Below are 27,132 nucleotides of genomic sequence, written 5' to 3'. Positions count from 1 at the left end.
GGCAAAGGCAAACTACTTTCAAAAATCCAGGAAAACTATAGAAAACTACAGAAACTGATCCAGGCAGCTGCTAGGAGAAAAGACTTACTCAAATGCGTCTGCATGTGCACACAAAAACACACACACAAACACAAAAGTATGCATACTGGGCACAGTTGAAAAAATTATACAGATAAAGCATTTTTCTAAGGAACAGAAAAAAATGAGGAAAATTAAAGGGATAAAAACCATTCTGAGAAATCAGAGATGAAATTCTTTTGAAGAACAGCATTTGAAAATGTAGGAAAAAATTGGAAATTATCAGAATAAATTGTCGGGAAAAGACAAGAGAATAATATAAAGGATAAGGATAACTATTATTCTAAAAATAGTAGCAATGGCATATTGAACTGACTACAAATATAATTTACAATGAAACTAAACAGATAGAGAGCAATAGAAGATAAGTTATCACGTGAAACATACATAGCTAGTACGATTAAGTTTCTGTACCTCTCAGGATGTAATTCTGGTAGTTCTGGTCTGCCTCAGCTCCCACTTTTATTAAACAACCCAGGCCTTCTGCTACAACAAATTCATGAACCAAATCCTTGTCATCCTGTGAGGGAGAGGACAAGGGGAAAAAAGACAAATGATACATTTTGTAACATACTGAAAATAAAGTAGCAGTGGTTTTCTCCATTCAGTCTTGTCCAACTCTTTATAGGCAAGCTATCCTACCAAGCACAGCTTCTTTCAGTTGTTTGTATCAGCTTTGATGATATCAAGCCAGCATGTTCTTTGCTTGCTCCTTTTTCTTGCTTTACTAAGCACATACAGACCGCCCTCCTTTAGTAACTGTTCGTGACTATGGCAGTGATGAAAAAGCAATTTTACAACCAATCCTTGCATTTATAACTTTTTCAGGTCCGTGAAGCAAAGAAAAGCGGATGTAGAATCATAAGCACAGTTGTGGTTCATTTAACAGATTGCTTTATTTAACAACTGTTGGTACAAATTATGGTTAAAATGAAGACTAATTTTTGGATTAAAAAACTATGTTGATATAACCACACTTCAAAAAACCATTCACCCACAAACAAGGATGAAAAAGATTTTTGGCATCCAAGAATGTTTTAGAAGATGTATCATAATCTAAATGGCATCAATTTTGTCCCCTTCATTCTCCCTTTCCCTACCTACAAATGCTGTAGATCAGCGGTCCCCAACCTTTTTGGCACTAGGGACTGATTTTTGTGGAAGACACTTTTTCCACAGACCAGGAGGGAAGGGAGGAGAAGCATGCAACCTACATCCCTCACACACACAGTTTACAGTACGGTTCACGCTCCTACAAGAATATAAGGCCTGATGATGTGAGCTGAGAGGGTAATGCTGTGGAGCAGCTGCAAATATAGATGAAGCTTCGCTCGTTCACTCGCATGCTGTTCACCTCCAGCAGTGCGTCCTGGTTCCTAGCAGGTCATGGACTGACACAGTCCACGGCCCAGGGCCTCCTGCTTTAGACAAAATGAAAAAGCTTTATCATTTTTCTCCTTGTCCTCATCCCCAGGCATAGATTTTTACTCACTCTACTCTCCTTCATATGATTTTTCTTCCTAGAATTTGGTAGAAAGTAAACCACCTTCTCTCTGCATCATGTAGACTGATTTTCCAGTCTAAATCTTCCTACCCATAATGACAACCAAACATATATTAAAAATAATTTAAATAAATTCTGTAGATTGGGGGACTGGCAAAGAGTAATTGCAAATCACCTTTCCATTTTTCACAGTAACTTTATTTCCAATTTCCAATTATTTTCTTTCTTGCTCTACTTTCCATACCATAAAACAGAAAAGCAAGCTACCGTATTTTTTCGGAGTATAAGACGCACCTTTTTTCCTTAGGGTGGGTGTGTCTTACACTCCGAATGTACCTCTACCCACCCGCTCTATGCATCTCATTTTCAGGTGGTTCCAGGCGGTTGGGGGGGGGGAGAGGGAATCTTCACTTCCACATGGAGCCTGATTCCCACGGAATTGCGTTCAAAGCCTTTTCAACAAAAGCATTTTTGGGCGGCAGCACCACAATCCCCTATCCGATTCCAAAAAAGGGCGCTGCGGAGGCAGATTGTATCCCTGCAGCTTGGAACCACTTGTCACCTCAAATGCTCATTTTCTTCCCAGGATGCTAGGTTGGGAAGTTAAAAACTTGGAATGGGATACAATCAAGCTCCTGAGATTGTTTTGCTGCCCCCCCCCCCAAATACTGTTATCGCAATCTTTGCCACCTGGAACTGCCCGAGAAGGGGCAGATTGAAGTGGGCTCTGAAGAGATCACTGTAACGGCATTTTTGGGTGGCAGCGCAACGATCCAAAGCCAAAGCCTTTGAATCAAGCTTGATTGTATCCCATTCCAGGTTTTAAACTTCCCAATCTAGAGTCCTGAGAAATTTAGCGTCTCTGAGGCACCTCTCATTTGCAGGAAAAGGAGGAGGTCGGCATATACAAAAGCCTCTGAGTAACTGGGAAAGAAAGCCGCGCTTGGAACTGCTGAAAATTGCCGCCCAAAAGCCCTTTTTCTCCTTCCTCCTCTCATAACATTTTTAAAGCATGATCACCTTCCCAAAGGCACTACAATCCTCACGAAAGTGGGGGGGGGGGAGAAACAAAGGGGGTAAGAGACCTTGCAGAGACTAGTGATTCCCTATGAACCCAGGGAAAGGGACCCCTTCAGGAGGAAAACAGCCACCTTCTTCCCCTCGGATTTGCACCCTCTGGTTCCTCGGCAACACTGCTGCCAAGCCTCTACTGGCTGAAACTCGGCATTTGTTTTGTTCTTTTACTTCTCACTTTCACGTGTTTCTGCCGTACCTCCTCAGGGCTCCAGCTTACAGAATGGGGCAGCCATTCGCAGGCAGGATGGGGAAAGTGGGGTGGGGGGGAAGAGGAAGGGGGTTGGGAGAGAGGAAACACCAAGCACCATTCCCAAGGAGCTCCCACGCCACCTCACAAGAGCACCTGGTTTAAGTTTTACGCTGCAAAAGTTTAGCTCATGCAGAGGAGAGAGGATTTAAGGGGAGGAGGAAATGGTTGTGGGAGGCATTGTTAACCAACGCGTTGTTACTGTAAATGCCTTTGTACGGGAAGAGTCTGGGCCCCCGCAGCAGGTGCCCTTCCAAAAGGGCTTCAGCGATCCCAAGTGCCACCAGAGCTGGGCCAGCTTCTTCAAGCAGCCAGGTCCCTATTATTATTATTATTATTATTATTATTATTATTATTATTATTATTATTTATTAGTGTTTATATACCGCCCCCTCTCCCAAAAGGGACTCGGGGCTTCTGTCCCCATGAAAATCACCCCCCATCCCACGCACTCCAGTTAAATCCACGTAGGGTGATAGGTTTGTTTTAAATGGCTAAAAATATCTGTACTGCTCATTATCAAAATCCAAGTGGAAGTGAAGATCTCCGTCACCTGGAACCGCCCGAAAATGCAAGGCACACAGGCAGTGATGGGCTGTGGCAATTCCTGCAGCCTAGAACAGCTGGTTGTGGGTATTCCACCCTTCAATCAGCTGCTCCTCCTGAATCAGGTTTGCTGCAAGGACGCTAGCCAGATTACTACCAATGGATGCTGGTAGGCAGAAGCAGAAACTTTTTTTCCTGTTTTCCTCCCCCCAAATTAGGGTGCGTCTTATACGCCGGTGTGTCTTATACTCCAAAAAATATGGTAATTTCTTCTCTCATTTTCAGATTGATTAAAATGTAGAAAGTGACAGCTACGTTATGAAGAAATATTGTGAGAAAGAACTGCACCTTTTTAGTTTGGAACTCTTGTATCTGGCAACAAATTGCAACAAAATGGAAGCAGGGAGATAAAGAAAACCATCTAAAGTTTTGCATTTCAAATATAGTTGTTTTGGTAAATATATTCTGATTTTAAGAACAAAAGTAAAGGTACCCCCTATCCAGTAGTTTTCAACTCTAGAGGTTGGTGCTCAGTTGAGGGACCCAGCTTTGTCTGAAGACAAAACATGATTATATGATTATATGCTGAGGTGCAGAACAGAATATTGTTACCTTTCCACCAAAGTGACATCTACTTGCATTTGCATGCTTTCGAATTGCTAGGTGGGGAGGAGTGTGGCAAGTAATGAGAGCTCACCCTGTCATGTAGCACCCAGGTCTTTAACAGCTGAGCCATCACATGTTTTTAAGATTTTAAGAATACAAACTTGTTTTCACTGCTGGATTTTGCAAGATTCACATTGTCTCTTCTATCTCTTTATTAAATTTATATAATCACTCATCTCACATATATGACTTAAATGATACACAATAAAAGTATGATAAAAATTAAACAATTTAAATACATAAAAAGGACTATGGGAGAATGGATTAGCAAAGTATACTTGAGTCCCAAAGCCTGTTAAAAGAACCAAACTTTGAGGGTTGTCTTAAAAGCATTGAGATCATGGCATCAGGATGAATGATGTTCCAGAACAAGAGTGCCCCAGCAGAAAAAGATTGCTTTCTGGGTATCTTCAGACAGAAGTGCCCATTACATGCCCTTTCTGCTACACCTAATGAGACAAGTACATGTAATCAGGAAGAAGCAGGACTTTCATAGCAGCTAGTATAGGGATCTGTTCTTTCAAAGTGCTTATAACTTTTGTTTGTGTGTAGCATTTCTCCCAAAGGGATTGCTAGCTATTGGACCTTTCTATTCCTTCCCCAGATGACCAACCCATTAGCTCTGGAATACCAACATGGTGAAGACACCTTAGCTTTAATTAGAAATAATATCCATTAAAACAAAATCAACAATAAACACCAAATGCAATAGACATTTAAACAATAACACAGCAGCACATTAAAATGATTGTCCTTAAAATTAGATTAAACTACATAATAATATAAAACATTAATCCTTATGATTAAGAATGTTGCTCCAGCTAAGTGTCCCAAGACTGTCCTTTTTATGCCACGTGGTCCCTCACCAATCCTGTTGTCTCCTAAACACATCATCTGCAGGCCCAATTAGAGGCCTATGGAGTCTACTTCTTGTGGCAGCTAGAATACAATCTCTAGGTTAAGATGTACCTATTCTCTTCCTTGAGGTGACGATCACTCTCTCTCTGAAGCAGTCTCTCATCTTTCCTTGTAGTAGCATTGTCCTTTTCACACCCTCTGAATCCATTTTTTCTGAGCTGCTTGACTGTCATCCTACTCCCAGCACTCTGATTTAACTTCCACTGGTTGAGACAATATTTTCCATAAGACTACTCCAAGGCCCCTTCCTGACCTAATTCCAGGGCTGAGGGCTAACCAACCGGAAAATGCTGCTAATGGAACAGGCTTCAGTTGAAACAGAACAAAATTTACAAAGAATGAATTGGAACTGATTGCTAGGGATAGAAGAAAGGGAGAAGGATGGGATCAAGTCAATTCACTTATCTTTTTCATGTAAGAAAATATAATTTTGAATCCATGTAAATATAGCGGTCACAAGATGCCACAATGATTTGATGTGTTATCAAATCATTGCTGACTCTTAGTGACCATGATGTTGTGTTCCTAACCTGATCTTTTGATTGTGGATATACTGCTATTGTAACTTAGTTCAGGTGCTGACTATCCTCTTTTCTTCCACCTTTCTCAGCATTAGTCTTCTCCGGTGAGTTAGGTCTTTGCATAGTATGTTTAAAGTAGGAGAATTTGAGCCTGATTAGAATACTGAACTGATTTGTTTTATGATCTAGTCAGAACTGCCAAGTTGGACCTAAAAGAAGCATATTACCGGATGTGGGTGACAAGTGGAAAAATGCTTTCAACTGGTCACTAGGTTACTTCCAATTCCAGATCCTCCCATTCAGTTTACAAGGGGCATTGCCGTGTTTATGAAACTAATTAACGAGGTGCTACCCAAACACCTGTTTAAGGGAGTCCTGGTTTACCTAGATAACATTCTAACCATGGATGAACACACAAAACTGATGAAAGCTGTTTTGGAAAAGCTTCTAGCAACCAATTTATACATTAAACTCTCCAAATGTGAGTTTCATTAATCTAAATTTGATTACCTGGGGTACCAATCTCCCATGAGATAGTGGAAATGGATCCAGAAAAGTAAGTGTGATACTAGATTGGGAGGCACCATGCACCCATAAACAGCTGCAGAGCTTTCTAGACTTCACAACTTTTATAGAATGTTCATCCCTGCTTTTTTCTCAAATCGCAGTACCATTAACCAATCAGCTCAAAACAAGAGGGGAGAGAAAACCCAAACTGGGGAAACCCTTCTAAAGGTCCATGGAATGGCAAACAGTCTTTGAAAAGCTCAAAAGAGTAAACTTTTTTTCATAAAGACATACATTCTTTTCAGTAATCGATATGATACAGATCTTCAAGAACTATGCTAATAATATTTTGTTTCTAAGTTTTTTGCATCATTATATAGTTCTTCTGACGCTTAGAAGAAGGAACAGAGTTTATATGGAGACTGAAATGAGACTATTCTACAGAAGGAGTAGATTTTTAAAAACTGCAAAGAGAAACTGAATGAATATTTTAACAACAATTTGGTAAAGGTACAGTTAATGATTATGTGGCAAGCGAGCAAAGTCATTATGAGAGGTTATTTAATCAAATACAATTGCTTAGAAAAGAAAAAACTCAAGAAAAGATACAAAAGGTATTGGATGAATTAAAAATGAAAAAAAAATGACTTACAGAAGACACCAACAAACTCTAAAATTATACAAATTAAATTATTATGCCAACTATTGTGTAGCCTGCTCTATTAGGGGTTCTCTCGTGGTTGGGGCCTTGGCCATTGATTTAGGATAGGAAAGGCCCCTGAAGGAGATTTCTGGGAAATATAATCCCCAGCAGGGAGAGTTAAATCAGAATGCTAGAAGTAGGACGATAGATTCAAGCAGCTGAGGATAAAAGGACTGAGAGGGAAGAACTAGAACAAAAATATTATGAGGAAATGAGGCTGCATTCCTTCAGAAAGAGAGAAAGAGATTGTAACCCCAAGGAAGAAAACATGGCTAAACCTCAGCCTAAAGACTGTATCCTGGCTGCCATGAGAGAGAGACTCCTTAGGCCTCTCAGTGAACTTGCAGATGACATTTTTATGAGACAACAGCTTCCACATCATTGCTCACCATAAGATTTCATGTTTTAAATTATTGTGTTGTTTGAGTTTGTCTTAATGGTCACAATTTTTCTAATTAAAGCCTGTAAGTCCCTGTGTTGGTGTGCATGGGCCAGGTTGGGCTGGTCACTTGAGAAAGGAATAGAAGGGCCCAATTGCCAGCAGTCTTTTCGGGGGAAGCTCTACATCCGTGATGGCAAACTTATGGCACCTGTGCCACAGGTAGCACACAGAACCATATCTGCTGGCACGCGAGCCGTCAGCTCCAGTGCGCATGCATGTACTGGCCAGCTGATTTTCGGCCTTTCAGAGGGCTGGGGAAGGCCATTTTCCAGGCTTCAGGAAAGCTTCCGGAGCCTGGGGAGGATGAAAAGCAGGACTTCCAAAAGCTCGGAAACAGGCGTGTTTTGGCCTCTGGAGAGCCTTCGGAGGTCCGGGGGAGGCTGTTTTCGCCGTCCCAGAGGCTCAATGAAAACCTCTGGAGCCTGGGGAGGGTGAAAACTCCCCTCTGTACAGTGTGTGTGTGTGTGTGTGTGTGTGTGTGTGTAACGCACACATGTGCAAGGGGGACTGCATTGTGGGTTTTGGCACGCATTTACAAAAAGATTTGCCATCACTGCTCAACACTATGTTGACCATTCTGGAAATGTAAATAAAATTTAACTATGTGAAACAAGGACATTTTGAGTTTTCAAATAAACTAGGAAGATTATTGACATATAGATTAAGAAAAGAAAGAGAAAAGATAATGATTGGTAAAATCCAGGAGGGCAAGACAATATTGACAGATAACTTCTGTATCAAAAATTCATTTTATAATTTCTACTCAAATTCATATAAGAAAAAGGACATGAACTTACAAAAAATGTATATGAGTATCTTTTAAAATAACAACTAATGAAGCTTTCACAGGTGCAAAAACAATTTATGAATGATCCTATAACTGCTTTTGAAATACCAGATGCTATTAAAAAGATGAAAACAGGCAAGGTTGCAAGCCTTGATGGTTATCTGCCAGCATTGTGTCTCTGGATTCTACATAGGATGAACAGGTCAGACTTTTCACAAAATGATTAATAAATAAGAACAAATAACAAATAAGAACAAAGAACTAGCAGAACATTTTAATCTCATAGGACATTTTGTTACAGAACTCAAAAATTCTGCAACACAGAAATTTTGCAACCACAATTAAGCAAGAAACAGCTAAACTGATACATATCATCAGTTTTAAGCTATTTCAGGAAAACTGATCAACACAATGTTCTTCTTCTTTTACATGCACTGCAATTATTAATTGATGAGATGCTTGTAAGTCCCCTGCCAGCTTCATTTGTATTGGTATCCTAACTTACTTTTTCTTTGCCCGTCCTGTTATGTATTTTAATCCCCAAAAAGGGAATTAATGTCCTATATCTGGAGAGGAAAATACAATGGGTCAAGCAAGGAGGAGCAAGAAGAGTTTTCTGAATAATCATTTGTGTTGGAGTAATCTTGTCTCTTTTAATTATCCTCTAATTAGTTTGGCTGAATGCTGTGGATAGATATATTTTTCTTGAGTTTGCTAATATGTTTCAAGAGCAATCTCATTACACATTCTTGTAGATAACATATGGTAGTTAAATGTAGGGGAGATAGAGTGTTCTGGTAGATTTAGAACTGGATGAATAACTGCGTAACTCTTAAATGATTTTGCACTGATAGTGAAATAGACTTCTCAAGAAATGTGAGTCTGTTCCACTTGATTCAACAGCATGCCTACTATTGGCCTACAGATTAGTCTCCTCTATTTTTAATAAGTTGTTGAAATAGGCAGTAGTGATAATTTTGACAAACAGGAGAATGAGCCACAACCAAGACAATGGTCAGAGAAATCTAAAGCAGAACTGTAATTTGGGAAAGCATCTCTGACTTAACCCTCCCTAGTTCTCTTGAACATAAAAGGAGAAAACTTGCAAGAGTCTGTTACTGTAATCTTATAATAACTGTCCTTAAGGAAGCCAAAGGTGCTTTTTCAAGAGGTAACTAGACCTTCTTGTTTTTCTTTGAAGACATTTTGTTTCTCATTCAAGAAGATGAAGATGCTTCTTGGATGAGAAGCAAAATGTTTTCAGAGAAGAAGAAGAAAGTCCAATTGCATCTTGAAAAAGCACCTTTGAGACAACTATGACCTGGATGCCTGGGAACCTCCATAGACATGTCGTTAAGGAAGTAATTTGCTGGAGCTATCTGCTTGTCAACTTTTCCAAGAGCAGAGGGGGCTAATGTAAGAAAACACAGCCCATACAGAGGTTGTGGAATGAAAATTACAATATTGAAACTGAGAAGAGAACTAATCATGCACAGATCTTCTTCTTCCTAGCTTATTCCCACAAGTACAAGCTCCACTTTTCAGATCATTGAATGCCACTTTGCATGTCATCACAGGGCGCAGGCCCGTACCTTGCATCTCTGTTGATGATGTCTTGCCAACTCTGTTTTGAATGTCCATGAGGTGGCTGGCCTTTGACTTCTAGTTGGTAGGCAGGCTTGGTAGGTAATCATGCACAGATGTGTAGGAGAAAAATGCTTTCAGAGTCTGATAGCTTTATATTATTTTATTTTGTGTTCAAAACCTTGTAAGATTCCCTTTACATTTATTTTTCCATGAGGAAAGTTGAAAAACCAGTTCTCAGCTAATGAACAAGCAACAATGATAAACATCATTGGCTACCACAGACCTCCCTTCTTTACTGAAGAGAATTGTCAACTGGCAGATGATCCGATCTATAGGTTTGAAAGGAGATCACTATCATCTACTGTTACCCTCATCTTAAATAAATCAACAGCAGCCAAATCTTCTACATCAATCTCCATTCTTTTGGGACCTCCACCTTGGGTGATCTTAGAAAACCTGTGTGAGGTCTATTTCATAAGCAAAGGATTGCATAAGCATCAAGCCCAGAGTAGCTTCTTCTTGCTTGAAAATCTGTGCTGAACAACACATCTTCAACTGCAACTTTAATAAATCACAGCAGATGTGTTATATCTCATCTTGCTTCAAAGATTCTATCATCCCGATTCCTAAGAAGACCGCAATCAGTGAAAATGTGCTCTAACATCTGTAGTTATGAAGATATTTGAAAGGTTAGTGCTGGCTCACCTGAAAACCTTTATGGATCCATTGTTAGACACCTTGCAATTAGCCTACTGAGCAAATAGATCGACAGATGTTGCTGTCAACATGGCACTGCATCTCTTGCAATATCTTGAATCCCTGGAAACCTATTCACAGGTCTGGATCAGCATTGTAGTTCTCCTCCGTGGGCCGGCGGAGGGGGGTAGTGGCGTGGTGGAACAGATGCCTCCTGCAGCATCCTGCTGGCCAAAACGGAGTGCAGGGGGTCTGTGCGCAGACCCCTGCACTTTGTTTTTGCCCTCCAGGGCCTCCTGCAGCACTCTGCCAGGTGAAAACTGGCCATGGTGTCAGTTTCCAGCTAGTTTGGGGGTGTTTTTCGGCCTGTTTTTGTCAGCAGAGTGCTGCAGGAGGCCAAAAACAAGGCATGGGGGCATATGCGGCCTGTTTTAGCCACCAGAGATACCATGGGCTGGTCCTTTGATATTTCTAGGCTAGCCCATGGGACGGATTTAAGCACCCTGCAGGCCGGATCTGGTCTGCAGTCCTTGAATTTGACACCTAAACCGATTCAACTAGCTGTGTCTGTAGGTGGATTATAAGCTTTTTGACAGATAGGAAGCAAGGTGAAGCTAAGATAGGAAGCAAGGTGAAACAAGGTGAAGCTAAGGAAAATTACACCTAATACCTGGATAAATACCTTCTCGGGGCTGTGTATTCTCTCTATTGCTCTTTTATCTAAAATACCAATGACTCCATCTATAGAGATCTCTCTTTTAAAGGACTGAAGTTTGCAGATGATACTACAGGTATCAGTCTCATTCAAGATGGTGATGTTTCTGCGTAGAGATGTCCAAACAGCCATCTATCTGGGGTATTTGGCTGGTGTTCCTGTACTGAATGGAAACTCGGATTCAGTGGCCCAAGTGCATAGTTCAAGTGTATAGTTTTGTAATTCTTATGATTTGGTTTTGCTCATATTACCTATAAAAATCAAAAACACTTTGGACGTATGTATTGTATGTATGTATGTGTGCATACATGCACGCATGCATATGTGTTTATGATTCATATATCACAAATCAGCCATTTTTTAGTTTTATGCACAACTTGTCATGACATAAACAAGACGTTATGATTCAATAGTATTGCATTGAAATGGGTAATAAAATCCAAAGGACCTATCTGCTTTTGCGCATGAAAATAGTAACTTTGCAACATAATGACATTGTAAAGTAATAGAAATATTATTCATTTATTTAAAAACTGTGATAATTCTGTTTTTTATATTATGACACAATAAAGAAATGTCACTCTTTGTAAATCCTGTCTCATTAGTCCTTTCACACTTTTTCACATTTCCATACTACATAGTAAATAAAATTAAGAAGTTTCCTATTTATGTCTTTTTCTTGCACATGATTGTATAAAATGGGATAGATTTTAACAGCCTAGTTGTGGCTGCTATATTGATTGCTCATCTGGCCTTTTTGCAGATGCCCTGCAGATGCCCTTGCTTCCTCAGGAATTACTTTGAAGCTTCCTAGGAACTTTCTGTGAATTATCCTAAGTGTGGTTGGAGAAAGACATTAAGAACTAATAGTAATAAATAATAAAATAAATTAGATAAAAATATATTAAGCCTAGAGGTTTACTCTATTACCTGCTATGGCAAAATAAAAATAACAACTTTCCCCCAGCAATAATAATGAAATACATTAGTTTCTGAAGAAACAAAATTTATATTAAGAGATAATGTTCACTTACTTGAAATATCTGTTTCAAGGAGAAGAGGGCCCGCCTTAGCTCCCGTCCATTTGAGTTGTACAATTTCTCTGAAAGGACAAAATGTTTAAAAGTTATCTGATTATTTGTAATCAGTTGCGGAGCCTGTTGTTTAGGGAAAAAATATGGTCTATCCCCCCTTCCCTATGGCAATGTTTATATAGCATGTAATACCATGTATGTGCAAAAAAAGGGGCAATAATAATAAAGAATAAAGAAAAAACAAACTCAGAGCCAGATTGGATTGAGAAATTCCGTATCTCCGTGCCGTATCTCTAATCTAAAAGAGTAATTTGGGAGTAGTAATAGGATACCTCAATGCATTTATCATTTACATATAATACAAATAATTTCCTATAGCAACATTATTAAATATGTTTAAAAAGTTCATTTTTCAAATTTTAAATATGTTTAAAAAGTTCATTTTTCAAATTTTATAAATCCTGACAGTACGAATTGTAACTTACTCACTGAATATTCATTTTGTTTTTTATCAAAACAAAAATGTACAATTTGCTGCAAAAATCAAAGGACATAAATTATTTGCTTGCAAAACAGGGGCGTTTTTAACATATAGTTCTTTTATATTTTTAAATATAACCTTAATGGGTTACATTCATGCTAACTTAATTGCCTTTACTTCCCACTGAAAATAATGGAAATGATAATCATGCCATTTACTTTTTGAAGATCTTCAGAGATCCAGAAGAGGCTGACCCACTGGCAGAGAAGCCAAAGGGTTTTATTCAAATGATGGTGAAGCTGTAAGAACATGAAATCTAAGGGAAACATTTTCACCAGCTTCTGAATAAAAACCTTCTACTGGGGCTATATGGCCAGCAGGTCTAGGCTAGACTGGGCCACAGCAGCCTCCTGCTTCAGGGATTGAGGTAGCAACAGCCAATGAAAGGGGAGGGTGCTTTGTCTCATCAGGCTGAACTGCAAGGCACTTGCTGATTGGCTGCCATGCCTCAATACCTGAAGCTACTCATTCGAACTAGCCACTCAACAACAAGCAGATTGGGCTCAAACTAAGCCTGACCACATTGGGTCTGCAGGCCTTCACGGCAGAGAAGCCGAAATCTTTTATTCAGATAGGGAAAGCTGCTTTCCTTACATCTCACACTCTTACAGCTTCACCAGCTTCTGAATAAGACTTTGGCTTCTCTGCCATATGGGTCAGCCTCTTTTGCAGCTCTTCTGAAAAATGAGTACAGTAAAAGCCATGGGAAATGGGTTAGGGGGGTGGATTGGGCCCAGGGACCCTCCATTTTGGCCTGTAAGAGACTGCGGCAAGCCCTTGGAAGGCCGGATGGGGCCTGAGAGGACGGATCGGGCCCATCAACCTCCCATTTCAGCATATAAGATGCCTGGGGAGCCCTAGGAAGAGAAAAAGGATTGCTAAATAAATAGGCTTGAAATATGTTCTCTATGTGCTTGAAATTTATTTAAAATATTGTGATGAACTAAAATCTGATCTTAAGCCATATTTATATATTTCACCTTTGAAATGAAAACATGATACAAAATTTGACTTTTTAAAATTTGGTTCATAATAATTGAATGCTCAAGTTTCTAATTTAAAATTAAACTCAATCAACATAGGTATTTCATGTTCTAACACAAAATTATCTTATCAATGTTAAATTACTGCCCCTAATCAATCAATTCCCTTGATAAGAAATCCTTCTTGCAAAAGGTAAATTCAGGTTCTAGTTTCTAATTAGAAAGAGTGGTTGGGAGTCAGACAGTATATGCATTTAAATATATCAATACAGTGTCTAAGAACTCTTTCTTCTGGATGGATATCTCAGGTTGCTAAAATTTCACAAAGAAACTTGAATACAAAAGTAGACATTTATTAATAAAATTAGGCAAGGAAAAAAGAAATAAGAAACAATGTTCAATAAACTGAGAATCAAGATGTTTATTTTTGACTTTATGAGAAGTTCTCACATTTTTAATGCAGGAGACAAATGGAAAAAATGCATTATTTTCAGTGCAGCTCCCCCCCCCCCCCCGTCCAATACTTGACAGGAAAACTATAAAACATTATCTGAGGCCATCCATTGAATACATTTACTACAACTGAGCTTCAGTTCTGAATGAAAATAAACCCAAGATCAATTTTCAGAATATGCTTAGATTGCAATAAAAAAAGCTTTTGTAAAATATTTTTCATAAAGGCCACTAGAGGCTGATCTAACTCTGCATTAAAGGATATCCAGATATCTTAAATTATTTCCACATAACAAATTTCATCTTGGAGAAACATTCATATTACAGGTCTTTTCCCTCTCCCCCCAAGTAATTCTGATTTGGAATTGCACCCAAGGTAGCTACCCTTGAAGAGCATTGAGAAAATACAACTGCTGCAGAGTGAGGTGTCACCGTTTTTGGAACCCCTAAAGTAGTACATATTATACCGGTATTTCTGCAAGTGCAATTTGTTTGCGTGCAATTTGAGATGTTGGTTTACCACCTTTAAAGCTCTCATTACATTCGCCTAGGCTACATGAGGAACCTTCTCTGCCCTGCCCCACTGCTGTTGACAGAGGAGGCATGCTGTGGACCTCATTGGTCAGGGAATTCTGATTGGCAGGGTCAGCCCTTGTAGTAGGCAACTGACAGACTTGGGGATGAATGTGGCAGGAACTGGCAGTTCTGCCTGGATGGGTAACCCCAGAGGTGGCATTTAGCAGGTTCTGACCAGTTCTGGAGAACCAGTAGTGGAAATTTTGATTAGTTTGGAGAACCTGTAAATACTTCTGACTGGCCCTATCCACATCTATTCTCTGCCTCCTGAGTCCCAGCTGATCAGGAGGAAATGGGGATTTTGCAGTAACCTTCCCCTGGAGTGTGGAGGGAATAGAGATTTTACAATATCCTTCCCCTGGATTGGGGTGGGAATGGAGCAGGGACGTGCGGTCAGGGGAGGCAGGGGAGGCAGAGCCTCACCGCTCTCACCATGAAAATAAAAAAAAGGGAAAAGGCGCTGAGGAGCCTTCTGCACATGTCCGGGAATGGGACCACGTGTGCAGGAGGCTCCTCTAGCCTCAGCCTCCCTCCTGCACACATCCCATTCACCGCCTTCCTGAGTCAACATGAAGGGGGCCGCGGAGTGTGAGATGCGGTCCCGCAGAGGATGCTCCGTGGTCCCCTTCATATTAACTCAGGCGTCAGGAAGGAGGGGAATGGGACCACGTGTGCAGGAGGCTGAGGCAGCTTCAGCCTCCTGCACATGTGGTCCCATTCCCCGCCTTCCTGAGTCAACATGAAGGGGATCGCGGCTCGCGCTGATGACGTCACCAGCCTCACCAGCCATAAACCTCACTGCACGTCACTGGAATGGAGATGTTATAGTATCCTTCCCCTGCCACACCCACCAAGCCATGCTCATAGAACCAGTAATAAACATTTTTGAATCTGACCACTAGGTAACACAGGTGGTTGTAGTCGCAGAGAAATGCCTTGTTGAGTCAGGATCTGTATTTGTTGCATCATTTGTTAAAAATTGGTTGCAAGATTCCTGGGCATGGTTTTAGCGTTCCAGAACTCAAAATTATTATTATTTGATTAAGGAGAGTAATTCAAATGAATGTCATGCATTAGGAAAATCAGGAGATTCAGGCAGTTCAAATGAGCATAAAGATTTATTGTAAGTTTATCTTCTCTACAAGAATCTGAACGACTGCCAGTCAAGGGAAATTAGCCGTAGTTAAGAATAGAAAGGAATTCAAGATGGACTGGACTTAAAATCTCTTGTGGGTGTTAAGGACTCATGACTGATGATGTGTTTGATCCCTCCCTAGGGCTCAGCCTGGTCATCGCCTACAAATGTTTTCTGAGTGATCCTTCAAATCTTATGCAAAATACATCCATATCCATATTATTTGTTCATGCAGTGGTAACTACATATATTTATAATCTTATGACTAAATTATATTATTTAGCTTATAACTGTTGCATTCAGATAGCTGGAAAATGTGATGCAGTAGAACTGAATAATATAAATATAGGCAGCCAATGTCACTTGACATTGACATTATAATCAGTTTGTAGAATAAAAAAAGGTAGTCTTTGATTTATGACCACAATTGAACCCAAAATTTCTGTTAATTTTGCCTCAATTTACCACCTTTCTTGCAATAGTTGCTAAATGAATCACCGCAGTTGATAAGTTAGTAACCAAGTTGTTAAGTAGTTTCATGACTTTGCTTATCAGAAGGCTGCAAAAGGTGATCGCATGCCTGACTCCGCGACACTTCAATCGCCATAAATGAGTCAGTTGCCAAGCATCTGAATTTTGATCACATGATCAAGGGGATGCTGCAAAGGTCATAACTTTGAAAAATGGTCATATGTCGTATTTTTCACTGCTGCTGTAACTTTGAATGGTCACTAAATGAACTGTTGTAAGTCGCGGACTACCATGTGTGTTTTTATGAGTGTGAATGGGAAATCTCTCTCAGAATTTTATTTAACAATCTTATATATAACATGGGTCAATGACTTGAAAGAACATTTAAGCTTTGTCCAAGCATTCAAACTTCCAATATCATAAAGGAAAATCCTACAAGGAAATAATCTATAAACCTTTTATTCTGCTTCTAATATATACTAAGCCCTGCCCCACAATTAAGAATAAAATAATAAAATAAAATAACCCATGTCTTACTGTGCTTATTTATGTAATCTTACGTAATATTGGAATTGGTATTAGAATTGCCTCATTGAACATAGCTGACTGATCTGAAGAAATTGAGATGACAATATAATTCATCCTTAACATTAAGATTTGTTTTAGTCTTAGTCTAATGAATAAATTCAACTTTTTAAATTTGTAAATCATATTTTCATTCTTTGAATAGGATGACACTTTGTGTTAAACTTAAAAGAAACCACAGTAACAGCTGTGAGTATAGGCCTGTTGTTCCTACCTCAAGTTTTTTTTTTACTCTGAGGACTTGACCAGAAGCTTAGAAAACCCTGTAGTTTCAGATAGCCTTAGGTCTAAAATAACTGAATATTTGACAAGGGGGGGGGGGGTAGATACAACATCTCAATAAATACATACAAAGCCCTATCTTTTATGCTGAAAAATTGATAAAATATAAGAATTTTTCCAGGGTTTAAAATTTAGGGGGGTTACATGATGTTATGTTTTGTGTTATATGATGTTGCTCCTATCTTCAAAAAAGGGGGAAAAACACATTCAGGAAACTATAGACCAATGAGCCTGATATCAATTCTTTGGAAGAGCCTAGAAATCAAGCAACAAATCTGTTAACACCTAGAAACAAACAAAATTATAACCTGAAGCCAACGTGAATTTATCAAAATCAGATCATGCCAAACAAATCTTATTTCATTCTTCAACAAAGTGACTAAATTAGTGAACCAGCGCAATATGCTTGGATTTCAGTAAGGCATTTGATAAACCTATTTCTTGGTAAACTAAAAAAAAAAGTAGGCTAGACAGCATCACCACTAGATGGATTTGTAACTGCTTGACAGATCAAAATTAACATGGGACTTCAAACTTCAATGGGACTACATCCAGGGGTGAAGTCAACTTACCTTCATTACTGGTTTGCAAATGGGAGCACCACATTTTTCCAGTGGAAAAATTTGCCTTCGGTTGTTGTGGGTGCTCCATTAATTGAGGTTTTTAAGAACTGGACAGCCCCTTGTCTGGACCCTGCTTGAGCAGGGGGTTGGATTAGATGACCTCCAAGGACCCCTCCAATGCTCTTATTCTGTTATTAAAATGTGGATTACTTCCAAGTATTTCTTAGTTCTTTTAATGATGTGGTTCTTAGCTAGCTTGAAGCACTGCTATTTAATTCATGCGTTATACAAGACATTTATTATTAAGTACCTTTGGAAAATTCTAATTAATTTAGGAGATGTTTTAGATAACTATATATAGATACATTAACTCTGGGAATTTTATTTTTCAAATACTTTCAAATGATTATGTTTCCTTATTTTGTTCTCTAGATCTCTCTGTCTCTCTCTCTGTCTCTCTGTATGCGTGTGTGTCACACACACAGAGAAACACACATAAGAAAAAGAAAAGAAAACAGGCAAATTCTCATTCCCATGCCTCTTTTATTGTGTTTTATACACATTGCAGTTTCATTTTTTAAAAAAGGTGAAATTTTCACTACTCAGTTGCACCTGCCATTTGAAGCTCACAACCTTTGCTGTGAAACTTTTGTTCCATAGAGGTTTGAATATTATAAAAATTAGAAAAATCATTGTAATGCTAAGGGAAGTTCAACAATGGACCAAAGGCAATGGGCTACCCATCATTGGTTGTATTAAAGCAGAGACAATGGGTATGAGAATGATTAAGCGATTAAAAATAATCCTATGAAGACTGACGACAGAAAATGGGAAAGTTTAGTTCTAGAAAACAATGTGAGATGTGACAGTACTGGATTCTTGCACCGAACAGAGAGCTGTACTTCTGAGATCTTCTACATCTATATATGAATACATAGAACACATTTCTGGCAGGACCAGCAACAAAATAAATTTTCTCTCCAAATGGGTTGCATAGGTTGTCAACAAGAAAAATAAACCGCCTGACTCATTTGAAAGGAGTGTTTGATTAAAATGCTGATTACAAAGAAATCCCTTATTAAAATTAATCATCTTTAGTATATAATAGTTAATTTCTCATAAAGGTTCAGGTGGATTTGCCTTTAAAAAACATGATAAGACGTATAATTTCAACTAAAGAATATTGAAAGTTCCCCCTCAACAACCATTTTAAAATCGAATGAACTTCTTCAGGTAAACATTTATGGAAATATATCAATCACTTATTAGAAAAAACTGTACTTATCATATAGGACAAATACTGGTCTCTATACAATGGTTTATGGAAACATCAATCAGACAATTTATTTTCTAGAAGAAAAGCTTAAATATATCAGCTGAATTTTCATTGTGTTTTCAGCTTTTAAAATCATAGAAAATGATAGGGTTCCAATTTTAACCTCTAGGTCATATTCTCAGTCTCTCTCCAATCCACAAAATGTATTCTCATGCCATTGCTTGCTTGCTGTAAGAAACAAGATGAACTGCAACTGAAATTCTGCTGTTAAAGAAGTCTTCAGTTTTTTTTTTTAAAAGCCATATTAGAAGGGTTCTGTTCTCATCCTCACCATCTTTCAGTGGTGACCATTAGGGCCTTGCCATTTCAAGTAAAGCAATTTGGTGCAAGTGAAATGACCATTATCTTACCTGAAAGGTCGTTCTCTGTGCTCTGTGGGAGAGTCCAAGCATGGGTTAAATTAGTCTGGTTGCCCTAGGACTGAGTTCAATTTTTCTTCAGCCATGCCTTTTTCTGAGGGAGGCATCTGCTGAATATTTAGTCGCTGCAATGATCTTATTCACATATTGGCGCAGACTTGTGTCTTCTGCTGGTAACTTGGACTGCAGTTCGCATGACCAGAGAATGGAGGCCCCATTAAAAAGGAGGTGGAGGTAGAGGCCTTAATGGCCCAGGCAGCTGCTTGGTGAATCTTATGGCTAGCCTTCTCCGCCTTCCTATCTTCGGCTTTGAGGCCTTCCATGAGATCAGCAGGAAGCACCAAATTGGAGTTCAGTGAGGCTACCGGGGAGTCCACTGGGGGTAATTTTAAGATGGTCTCCAAATTAGATTCTACAGAGTAGAGTTTCTTGTCACCCAAGCTGGGTGCGGCTAGGGAAACAGGTTGGATCCACTGGCGTTGCACCACGTCCATAAAAAGTCAGGCACAGGAACCAGATCCTGAGGTGGGGCCTGTGCCTTGAACATGCTATCTCTGGGGTTGGGAGTGACCACCTTGGAATCTCCTGGCCTGCCGGGAATGAAGTACCCAGCTGAGTGATGGACTTAGCTTTATGTAGGGTAGACTTAAAGGTAGTAGGCTGAAATAGGCCCGAAAAGGCTGGGATGTCTGGAGGAAGATCCTCATCCTCAGACAGCTCCTGCTCATCATGCTCCTATTCTTCCCCCAAAGAAACCTCGCTGATCACCAAGGATTCCAGGGATGGATGTCTCGCTCTGCATCTACTGACTCCAGCCCCATCCTTCCTGGGCCTGCTGGCTGGGTAAGTATCCCTATGTTGAAGGCCCTCAACTATGCCCTGAGAAATGGCTCGGGCTATCACCTCTTGAATCTCTGATAACTGAGGCCCCTGATCCCTCCTGGAGCGTCTACCCTGAATAGTGGGAGGCTCCAGCCCTGAAAGAATGGAGGGAGATTCAGGTGGGGAATCAGGTTCCAAGGACAGAGACTGGACCCACCAAGTTGTCAGGGGACAATTCTAATAGCTCCCCTTCCTCCTCAACGACCTGCATAGGATCTGGGTGTGGATCGAGGGAATAGTCTCCCTCCCCCGGTGGTCCAGCCTGTTGTTCCTTTGCCCTATTCTGGCACTGGGCCTTCTCGAACTCTCTCTCTAGGGCTCGTTGGCAGTGTTTGGCATCCTTGTCTGATGTCTTGGAAGACCTGCCCTTCCCTGCTGCCTTGCCCTTCCCCGCCACCTTGCCTTTCCCCTTGGCTCTGCCTGTGGCCTTGGCCCCAGCAGAGCCTGATCAACTGTGACTGTGGCCATCTCTGGAAGGGCAAGGTTGTTCTGATGCAGCATGTGACTGGGCGCCAGCCATTCTGCAGGCGACAGAGTTCAGGTTGTCTGTCACTTACTTCCCAGCCTCCAGAGGCTCAAATGAAAGGCTGTAGGTGATCAGCTCCTGGAGCTTTGGCTGCGATGGAAGCTGGCCAGAAAGGTACAGCGAGCAGGTCCGCCACGCCTCAGGTCAATTAGCGGTGGTGTAAGAGCTCTGTAACATGCCAATAGCAGGGGAGGAATCCAGACACAGAAGATGAACACATGGTGGCCAAAGCTCCAAAACTGCCTTGCACAATAAAAGGAGGGAGGCAGTGACTGAGCTAGCAACCCGGACAGCGTCGCACACAATTTGGCGGCAGTCCTCTTGGAGTCGGGTGGCACAGCAATAAGGCTACAAATAAAAGCGTGTGAAGCGGAGGCTTAAAATGGCCACTGCCTGTGTTGAGGAATGTGTTCGGAAAATAGCGGCTGTCAAATCTCAGTGACGCTGAGTCGTGTGAGAGCAGCTCTTTTTGGCTAATGGCTGGAAAATGCTCCCCGGGCACGCCAACGAGCAGGGCAAATAAACAGCCTTGCCTCCGACCTAAACAGCACAGAAGGCAATTACCCCAACAGCCCGCTCTTTCCTCTACAGAGATTCAAACAAAAAAAGGGAATATTCTAAGTAAATGAATAAAAAAGGGAAAAAAATAAACTAACACAATAAACCTGTGCAAAATTTGGAGAGTCCAAACTGAAATTTTGAAATACATGGAACCCACTCAACTGTGTCCTTAAGGGCCAGACTGAATTGAAAAACTGGCCTTAAGGTGGAACAGGAGGCGTGGCTGAAGAAAAATTGAACTCAGTCCTAGGGCAACCAGACTAATTTAACCCATGCTTGAGCTCTCCAAGCAGTGCACAGGAGAACAGTGTCCTCATAGTATTAAAATATCCTCTGAAAGGTTCAATGTTCAAGTTTCAAGTGATATAGATATACATATAGATAGACAAAACTTTACTCTACTTGCAATCCAACCAAACATGCATTACATGCATGTGCGCATTTGCACTAAAAAGGTCGGAGCATCCACAGAACTTTAGAAAATGGGGGAAAATTATATTTCTGCAATGGATATTGTTCTGCGCATGCGCAGAACCAAAAATCAACATGGGCCCGCCAACAGTAAAACCAGTTTGGTGCGTGGGCGACCGAGTTACTACTGACTCGGCCGAACCAGGCTGAACCGGTAGGAACCCACCTCTGTTATAGCGGGTGTGATATCTCATTGTAAAAAACATGAACATTTCAGGATAGAGGAGCAAGGAAACACACCCAAAGGTATTTATAGATGCACATCAACTTAGTCTGAGTCCCATTTATTTGTCATTTGTGAATTTTAATGTATTAAGGTTGGATAAACACTTGGTTTTCAGATAGTATATTGATACTGTTTGTTCTGTATAGAATGAAGCTAGTGCCATAAGTATTTTCTCATTTTCATTGATAAAATAGATACAATAACTATATCCTTAGCAGATAAGATAATGTTAGGATCACTAAAAATAGATGTATTACACTATCTCAAGGAATGCCAACACAATGTATTTTGTCTAAAAATGTTGAAATAATGATGAAGAGTGAATTTCTAAACCACCCACAACCATAGATGTTCAATGGGTAATTTGGCCCCAATTTGGCCCATGGGAGAAAATGGGAGAAGGAAGCACTATTTATTTGTATTACATACTGTATATTCTGTATACAAAAAAAATATTGAAATAATAATATTTTTGGATGTGAAAATGTGAAAAATATATTTTAATCAGAGAATAGTAACCGCAGGGATTTTATCAGCAAATGTATTAAGAAATACTTAGGATAATTTCTTTTCTTACTAATAATCCTATCTGGATTTGACAGTCAATTGGTTATTAGAACAACATGAAAAGAAACTGGTAATTACATTCAACTATTATATTTTATACATTTCTACTCCAAAGAGGAAAAAAGAAAGTATAGGACGGAACAAGCTGTTCCTGAAGTCTTAGCTGTGATTCAATGACTAATTTCTATAATGTTTATGCTATTTTAAAGTATCAATTAGCTTGACAGTCCTGTGTGCTTAGTTCTAAAAAACCTACTAAGTTATAACAAAAAATCATTATTTAAATGACCCTTTATTCATATGGCCAATAATCACAACAATATGACAAAAGGAGTCAGCCTATGATACAGAACTGGAAAAGGGAAAATCAATATTATAGGATTGATCTACGAAAGCAGTTTCTCATATTTAGTCCTAATAAGCAGCTGTTAATGGAATAAAAATAACTTTGCACTTTACACAGCCTGAAACAGAAATAACATGATCGTGTTACATAGTATATGAATGCCAGCAGATAAAGCATTCATAGAAAATGTTGCCCTATCAACAGAACATTGTCACATTTGAACACAATTATTCTTTAAAGTAAGATATGAATGTAGGGTATTGATATAAAAAGACTCCCTCAAATAGTTTAAAAAAAGGAGAGGGGGAGAGAAATAAATACCTTGAGATAATATGCATTTGAACAATCAGGATTTCCTTCCAAAATGAATGAGTGGTATATTAGCATTGATTTGTGGGGAAAGGAAGGAATAAAGTCATTCAAATATAATAGACTTTGATTGCATTTTTTTTTCAAAAAGTGCCCTTCATAAAACAAAGACAGAAAATAAAAAGAAAAAAATACACATACCCAGTTAACAATAAAACTTATAAAGGAGGGCTTGGTCATTGTCACTCATGACTTCATAGACAGGAAGCTTTGTTTATGGTTACTCTGATTTAGATTACTAGAATATGCTCTCTATGGAACCATCTTTGAACAACACCTGGAGGCTACAATTGGTCTGGAATGTAGCAATATGCACAGTACTGAGATCTTTTAAGTTTGCCCACATTATATCCAGAGGTGGGATTCTACTGGTTTGTCCGAACCTGTAGCTCTGAAGATCAGCTGGGAGAGAACCAGTTTGCTCCCACAAGCAAATAGGCCTGCCCCTTCCCCGCCCCTGCACTTTACCTATCTTTATCTTCGCAGCTGAGTCCTGCGGCAGAGTGAATTGCCGCGCCTCAGCTGTTTTACTTCCCAAGCAGCAATCCCAAAGGTAAGTATTCTCTAAACTGTGCATGTGTGCGCAGCGAACCAGTAGTTAAACCGTTAGGATCCCACCCCTGATTATATCCCTATTGTGGAAGCTGCACTGGCCCCCAATTTTGTTTTAGTTGCAATTCAAAACACTGGTTATCACCTTAAAAGCCCTACAAGGTATAGTTCTAGGTTCTCTGAAAGAAGACTTCTCCAAAAATGTATCTACCATATTGCCAGATTGGATGGGATAGATATAGGGAAGCCCCATAAAGTGTATAATTAATGGGTAATTAGAAAGCTATTAGAACTTTTAGTTATAAATAACAGTGGATGGAAACTAATTCCAGTCTGATTTTTTTTAAAGTTCTCAATTACATGCTATTTTTGTCCTCTCCACAACTTACAGAACAAAGCATCGCACACATGTTCATCAACAATCCATAAAAGGAAGTCTGGCAATCTCTGGTGATGTGATTCCTCCACTATTTAGCTTCTGGTTTTAGCTGCAAATAATTACATATGTAATTATTTCATAACCTATATACCGTAGAAGCCTCTTATCCCAACAATTTAACATTTGTAGCATATCTACTTCAAAAGAAAACAATCTTTATTTTTATCACTCTATTAAAAAAAAGAAATGAAGCTATTAATACACTATTTTTAAAAAGATCGCTCTTCTGCCCTGCTATTCTGGCGGGGCAGGGTTAACTTCTTTCTGTTGTAACTGCTTGTTCAAATGTACAATACTGTGCCTTTAAAACAATAATGTGTTTTTCATTTAGCTAGTTTAAGGGTAAAATTTAGCAACCCTGACCTTACTGGCCAAAATAGGTGCAGCATGTTCCTGAACAAGGAAGAGTTCAGGGTTTACTTTCCCTTTCCTATCTCATCACTTCCATTAACCATATAGGCTAATCAATAAAGCTATCATATCATATCATTAACCAAAGCATTGGTGGAAAAGAGAAGGGAAGTGAGGCCGTTCCACCCTCCTTTTTCCATCCAGAGAAGCCAGTCAGTTTTTGTGCTGCAATCTCAACCCACCTGCAAGTATCAGTGTTTTATGGAACTTGCAGCATTTAATAAAGTTTGATAGTGAAATACAGTCTTCCTTGTTGAAAAGGTTAACTGCTTGGATAGCTTTCCATAGTCACTGGGTTATGGACTAGTGAATCCAGGACAATCATATTTTATTACACTCTAGAAACGAAATTCAAATATTAACAAAATGATTTCTGTTTGGCTTCAAATTAACAACTTGAACTTAAATAGTGTTTTTAAAGACAGCTTAGTAACTGACTCAGCAGTTTTGTAAGAAAACTCCAAATTATGACCCAGAGTAGACATATGATGAATTTGATAAAATGTTATATTTTCTGCTCAAATGCAATTGCATATGCAGTCTTGATATGATAATTGTTTGGATATAATAAATTTTAGTTCCCAAATATTCTTTACACAGAAGCTTATATAATAATACAATTTTAACCTATTCAGTATTTTCTTTCATTTTAAGCTAATATTCCCTTCAAATTTTATAATTTGAGGTAGATATTAAGTCTAAGATTAACATATGCGTTCTGATTAGTCAGAAAAATTCAAAGTTCATACAAGTGATAACAATACATTTTATTAATTTTAATGCTTTTAAAATAACAGAAAAAGAAAAAAGAATATGTTATCAAAAATTATATAACTAGTGCTTAAAAATAAGTGAATATATTAAAAATATAGTTATATAAATGAAGTTATATAAGCATGCGTTACCATAGTAAACACTTAGAATTCTATATATATGGCTATAACAGGACATTTTTACATGCGAAGATATAAGCTTGACAAATTAAGTTAATTAATCAGAACAATTATTAATTTTCTAGAGAAAGATGGTGGCGCTGGCAGAGGAAGTGCTCCATTGTGGGGAGAAAGAGGTGAAGTTTGAGCAAAGGTAAGGGGGCATTAAATAAGTACAATTTGAAGAAGGAAGGAAAGAGGGAAAAAAGGGATAATAAGGGCAAGGAAGAGGACAGAAGGAAGGAGGAGGAGGATGGAGAAAATGACAGTGGCGGCAGCAACAACAGTGGTAAGCGCCAGTGGTGTATTAACTATTAAGCAGACTAAGCACATGCTTAGGGCACCAGGCCTAAGGAAGCACCACAAAGTTGAGAAAGAAAAAAAAAACTAATAAAGATTTGTACAATATGTACAAAGGAGGGGGGCACCAAGATTTGTTGGTTCTTAGGGCACCAGTAAGCGTTAATCCGCCACTGTTGAGTGCAAACAATGGCAGCATGTACAACTAGACAGTACAATCAGGAAGCATACTTTGCAAGCGGCAGCACCACCAAGTGCATTAAGCCCACATATTATTATCCCTTTCTCATCTTTCTCTGTTTTCCTGGAATGATATAGGGTCTGCTTGAGCAAGAAGGGTTGAACTAGAAGGTTCCTTCCACCTGTTATTCTGTACTCTTTAATCCAGTTAGATCAAAATCCAAATTACTCTATTTTTTAAAATATAAGACCCTCCAGAGTATAAGACGCACATTAGTTTTTGGGCAGGAGAATAAGGGGAAAAAAATCTGCCTCCGCCTAACAGCATCCATCGGTATTCATCTGGCTAGTGTCCTTGGCAAATAGCCTGGTCAGTTTCAGCACATTAGCCTAATTCAGCAAGAGCAGCTGAATACCCCCAATCAAATATTCCCAGAGGTGAACATTAGCAATAGGTTCGCTGGTTGTGAGCTCACTTTGCTCGCATGTGCCTTGTTGGGGGTTCAAAAGTAGCGTCAAAAATGCAGCTGACCTTTGCAGGGAGCTCCGGTGAGTGCAGCAGGCGTGGCGTAGAACCGGTGCGACAAGGCAGCAGCCGGATTGCCTTTTTGGCCTCTGCACCTCGTGTTTTAGGCCTCCGAATACTCTGTTTCAGACCCTTTCAAGGCTGCGGGGATTGCCAAAGTATATCACCTCCAATTGCTGACAGAAAATGTGATGTGCAGAGACTGAAAATGTGATGCGCGGAGGCAGTGATCTGCGGCAATGTGCTTTGGCAATCCCCGCAGCCTTGAAAAGGTCTGAAAATTCGAAGGCTGAAAATGCAAGGCGCAGTGGCCAAAAATGCAAAGCATGGAGGGGGGAATCTGTGGCAATCCCTACAGCCTAGAAAAGGTCTAAAACACGATGCGCAGAGGCCGAAGGGTAGGGGATAGTGGGTGGGCAGGGCTACATTCAGTGTATAAAAGCACCCAATTTTCACCCACTTTGGGGGGGCGGTGCATCTTATATTCCAAAAAATACAGTAATTATTTTCTAATATTTTAAATTGGGGCCCA

The 27,132-nt window shown here is 39.6% G+C and overlaps 1 protein-coding gene across 7 annotated transcripts in view; it reads right to left on the bottom strand.

Moving 5' to 3' along the window:
- The window catches only part of FHOD3 (formin homology 2 domain containing 3), a 270,970-nt gene that overhangs the window by 155,292 nt on the left and 88,546 nt on the right, over positions 1 to 27,132 (bottom strand). For all 7 annotated transcript variants that reach the window (XM_081971408.1, XM_081971409.1, XM_081971411.1 and 4 more), the window contains exons 4-5: positions 12,029 to 12,096; positions 493 to 598 (exon numbers count right to left, since the gene is read on the bottom strand). In XM_081971408.1, coding sequence (XP_081827534.1) covers positions 493 to 598; positions 12,029 to 12,096 — 174 coding nt within the window. The remainder of the gene's footprint in view (positions 1 to 492; positions 599 to 12,028; positions 12,097 to 27,132) is intronic.

The sequence above is a fragment of the Natrix helvetica genome (assembly GCF_964273705.1).
Source record: "Natrix helvetica genome assembly, chromosome: Z".
In the NCBI taxonomy this organism is placed as follows: Eukaryota; Metazoa; Chordata; class Lepidosauria; order Squamata; family Natricidae; genus Natrix; species Natrix helvetica.
The sequence above is the reverse complement of the archived record's forward strand: the minus strand, read 5'-3'. Positions and strand labels throughout refer to the sequence as shown.